Genomic DNA, 4,630 nt, shown 5'->3' with positions numbered 1-4,630 from the left:
CGGCTGCATCGAGACGGTTACTAGGACGCTTTTCATCCTCCGCAATTAACGTAAACTGATGGCGTTCCCAACACAACAGGCCAATCGCTTGGCAGATCAATCATTTCAAAACAACCAATCAGTGGGTACTATTGCAAAAAAAATGTGACCCTGACAGCTCTCGTGGTCGGTAAATGTAGCCTATAGAAAGAGCGCTTAGGGCAGGAGGTGGCACCACTGGCTTGAGTGACAGACGAGTACCCAACCAAAACGGAGGAAGTATTCTAGAAGGTGGGGAATTGCGAATCGGACGTCCAATAGGAGTCCAAGAGCTGTGAACTAAAGTTGACAAGAATTCCATATAAGACAGGAGCTGGCGGTTGGCAGTTCACTCTGCGAAGACTTAAGAAGTCTGGTGTGATTATCTGCCTAAGGCAATACATAAATCGAAGAGATGAGAGAAATCGTCCACCTGCAGGCTGGCCAGTGCGGCAACCAGATTGGCGCCAAGGTAATGTCTAAAAATGTGGTACCCAGAGAGTGGTTGTGATTGAAGCTTTGTCGCCTATTCCGTCAGGTTGCTGGTGGTGGCGCAGCATAAAATATCTAATGGGCATGCACGAGGAGCTGGTTGATTTGGGTAGTATAAAGCACTCTTCCTTAATAGTATGCTGTGTTAAATGAGAAAGTGTTGTGTACCCACGGTAGTGTGGTTACTTATTGGTGTTATTTTGTGAGTTAAACTAATGGGCATCTGGCAGCTCCGTAACTTTTGGCTAGTGTTGTGAGTGTCGCTAGTGTTTTTCTCGCCTAAATAACTGGGGTCTACGTGTGCTCTTGATGCCCCGTTCTTCGCCGTGCCTCTCGGGTAAGGCAGGTGCGCAGTCCCTGCTCGGGCTACATATTGAGAACCCCTTTACTCTCCTGACTGGCTGGTCTCTGGCGCGCGGACCAGTAGGTAGCGGGCGGGGTCTCAGGTGACGGTTGCTCCCCACTGTCCTCTAAGTTGACATTTGAAACGCTGCACTTGGCGCGTTCAGTTTATCGAACTTTGGGGCAGAAAGGACTTAATACCATGGGCATTGTGACCCAATCTGGCGTGAGCCGGGGTTACTGGGGAGGAGGTGAACGCCACACGAGCCCGCTGCTAGACATCTTTCTGCCGCGAGCTGTCATCGTTATGGTCCAAGAGTGCCGCTGACCGGGGTCCTGAGCTAGTTCTGGGCTTCAGGCTGCCCGATTGGTTATCTTGTCCTTGGCGCTCAGTGCAGCTTAGTCGTCGTCTTTATTTGGCTGGTAAACTTAATATATACTCTTTCTTTTCAGTTCTGGGAGGTAATAAGTGATGAACATGGCATTGATCCCACTGGCACCTACCATGGAGATAGCGATCTTCAGTTGGAAAGAATTAACGTCTACTACAACGAAGCTACAGGTAAACTCGATTGGCAGTCATCATATCCCAAAGAACACATAGGAGAACCTCCCGTTAGCTACAGCTGCCTTAACTTTCTGTATATACCACACAGTGCTGTGATGTTAGTAAGGCAATGACATAGGAAATTATGTAACTTGTTTTTGGGGTTTGGTATAGTTAGCCGAGTCATGAAGCCTGCCCAAGTGCCTTCCTTACTCATCCCGTTGGTCACCTAGGGTAAGAACCTTACTGTAGTAGTGCATGTATCTGTCACGGACAAACCGAGGCTATTAAAAGTTCACCTACCTGAATCAGTTGGCTTTTCTTCAAATGTTAACTGCATTATTTGTGGGTCCATTATAATCTAGCAGTATACGGCGCACTTCTGGGTTATGATCTTTGTAAATGACTTGCCAGTGTAATTAATTTTAATGGCTTACTTTTTCTACTTTGACCCGATTGGGGGTTGAGCCAAGATGATTTCAACTTGTACTTAGAGTATTTGACCCATCTCACAAGCATTACGTAGTTGTGGCTTGTACTTTAACGGGCAATGGGGAGTCGGGTCTTAAATTACGGCGTTGCAACTCGGCCGATGTATTCATAACTGGCATCAGAAACGGTCCTGTTGCATCCGAATTGGTGTTAAAAAATGTCCCTACAGTACAATGTACAGTAAGTGATTTATTTTTTTAAACAATATATCGTGGTATTATGAGCATCACGGTAGTTTATTCACACTATTTGTAATCTTCAGGTTTTGACGCTTTGTGTTCCATTTGTAGGTGGGAAGTATGTTCCTCGTGCAGTTTTGGTGGACCTTGAGCCGGGAACCATGGACTCTGTGCGGTCTGGGCCTTTTGGACAGATCTTCAGACCAGATAACTTCGTCTTTGGTTAGTATGACTTTAAATCTATAGTATCAGCTCTAGAAAGGCTGACGTACCACACTAGGTATCTGTGAAAGGGGGTTCGAGGGGGAGGGGGGAGGGGGGTGGGGGAGTTACAGGGGCGTGTGCATGAGTGGGCTGAAGCAACTTTAAGGTTAATAAATTCTCTAGCCCATCTCTAGAGATGGGTGGTAATAATGCCATGTGCATCCCACAAGTTGTGCGTTTGGGCCTTGGGTTAAATATTGCAAGTCTTTATAATCGGAGGCACGTCAATTTGGGATTCCCTTTGTGGACATTTTTCCCTAGGTAGTAGCAAAGTTCCCATCCATCGGAGTGCCACTAGTGTTGGCACCAGGAAATGTCACCAAGTATGTGAAATCTGAATGTTTCTTGTTTGAAGTAAGTGTGTGTGTAAGTGTGTGTGTAAGTGTGTGTGTAAGTGTGTGTGTAAGTGTGTGTGTAAGTGTGTGTGTAAGTGTGTGTGTGTGTGTGTGTGTGTATATATATATATATATATTTAAGTAGGTAAGACATGAGGTTGGTTGCATTTGTTTTAAAGTCACCAGATACCTATAGAAAAGATGTTCTCATTAGAAGAAATGAAAGTACATAATGGCTGTTCGCTTATATATATTTTTTTACCATTCTCAGGTCAGAGTGGTGCTGGTAACAACTGGGCAAAAGGCCATTACACAGAAGGTGCTGAACTCGTGGACTCTGTGTTGGATGTAGTAAGGAAAGAGGCAGAGAGCTGTGACTGCCTTCAAGGTTTTCAGCTCACCCACTCCTTGGGTGGTGGCACTGGCTCCGGCATGGGTACCCTTTTAATAAGCAAAATCCGCGAAGAATACCCTGACAGAATAATGAACACTTTCAGTGTGGTGCCATCCCCTAAAGTATCTGACACTGTTGTTGAACCATACAATGCCACACTTTCAGTTCACCAGTTGGTTGAAAACACAGACGAAACCTATTGTATTGATAATGAAGCATTGTATGACATCTGCTTCAGAACCTTGAAGCTTACTACCCCAACTTATGGTGACCTGAACCATTTGGTATCTGCAACAATGAGTGGTGTTACCACTTGTTTGCGCTTCCCAGGTCAGCTAAACGCTGACTTGCGTAAACTTGCAGTAAACATGGTCCCCTTCCCCAGATTGCACTTTTTCATGCCAGGCTTTGCCCCACTCACAAGCCGTGGTAGCCAACAATACCGTGCCTTAACTGTTCCAGAGCTCACACAGCAGATGTTTGATGCAAAGAACATGATGGCTGCTTGTGACCCTCGTCATGGCCGGTATCTCACAGTGGCAGCTGTGTTTAGGGGCCGCATGTCAATGAAAGAAGTGGATGAGCAGATGCTCAATGTGCAGAATAAAAACAGCAGCTATTTTGTGGAATGGATCCCTAACAACGTCAAAACTGCTGTGTGTGACATTCCACCTCGAGGCCTTAAAATGTCTGCTACCTTCATTGGTAACAGCACGGCCATCCAAGAGCTGTTCAAGCGAATCTCTGAGCAGTTCACAGCCATGTTCCGCCGAAAGGCCTTTTTGCATTGGTACACAGGGGAGGGTATGGATGAGATGGAGTTCACAGAAGCAGAGAGCAATATGAATGATCTTGTATCGGAGTATCAGCAGTACCAGGATGCTACAGCAGAGGAGGAGGGAGAGTTTGAAGAGGAGGCTGAAGAAGAAGTTGCATAAACTGTTCTAAATTGTTGTAGGAACTCTTTATTCGTTAATGAACCGGTTTATCCTGATGTTCGTCCCTTTTTTCCTCCGCTGTTTTCTGCATTCCGTTTTCCTTCAATGCTGTACAGACTTGGCACCACAATAAAAAGGCATTTTTTCATAGTGGCTTGTCTTGCTGTTTATGGAGTGTTCGATGGTGGTTCTTGTATTTCAAACTGGGTACTGCTTGTACGGCTGCTTAACTGATCCGTGTGTGATTCCTTGCTTGTATGCTTGTCTGGCTATCTCCGCAAATGTGAACCCGTAGCTTGACCTAGCACCTGAGATAGAAAGACACAATTACTACTATGGGTAAAGTAATGCCTTCACGTTTATATGCTAGTTTTCGATGTCAATTTTGAAAATGTACTTCACATGACTGGTAAATACTTAATTAGGCTCTCTTGTTAGTATCACTACCATTCAACTACCCGCCTTACGAGAGCAAACGTTATTTCACGTCCTCAGACAGGGCTCATGATTACCTTCCATTGCATATGTATTGTTTTTTTCCTCTTTCTGTTCATGCATGGTGATGCAGTTACGTAGCATGCACCATCCTGGCATAGCCTTCCTGTTGACTAAAGTGTCCGTCTACTGGG

General features: G+C 45.4%; 1 protein-coding gene across 1 annotated transcript; it reads left to right on the top strand.

Annotated features, from left to right (window-relative positions):
- The first annotated feature begins 329 nt into the window (after nucleotides 1-329).
- On the top strand, nucleotides 330-4,151 carry LOC138301131 (tubulin beta-4B chain). The gene is made up of 4 exons (XM_069241268.1): nucleotides 330-490; nucleotides 1,306-1,414; nucleotides 2,182-2,292; nucleotides 2,941-4,151. Exons 1-4 carry the CDS (start codon nucleotides 434-436, stop codon nucleotides 3,999-4,001), a joined length of 1,338 nt encoding a protein of 445 aa, XP_069097369.1. The 5' UTR covers nucleotides 330-433; the 3' UTR covers nucleotides 4,002-4,151.
- The last annotated feature ends 479 nt before the right edge of the window (nucleotides 4,152-4,630 follow it).

The sequence above is a fragment of the Pleurodeles waltl genome, chromosome 6, assembly GCF_031143425.1.
Source record: "Pleurodeles waltl isolate 20211129_DDA chromosome 6, aPleWal1.hap1.20221129, whole genome shotgun sequence".
Taxonomy (NCBI): Eukaryota; Metazoa; Chordata; class Amphibia; order Caudata; family Salamandridae; genus Pleurodeles; species Pleurodeles waltl.
This window is presented reverse-complemented; position numbering and strand designations above follow the sequence as displayed.

What these genes read in the sequence shown, in the direction of transcription:
- LOC138301131 (XM_069241268.1), top strand. Translation starts at nt 434, where the DNA reads ATGAGAGAAATCGTCCACCTGCAGGCTGGCCAGTGCGGCAACCAGATT. An exon ending in CTACTACAACGAAGCTACAG is followed by an intron (nt 1,415 to 2,181) that starts GTAAACTCGATT and finishes TTCCATTTGTAG; the next exon opens with GTGGGAAGTATGTTCCTCGT. An exon ending in ACCAGATAACTTCGTCTTTG is followed by an intron (nt 2,293 to 2,940) that starts GTTAGTATGACT and finishes TACCATTCTCAG; the next exon opens with GTCAGAGTGGTGCTGGTAAC.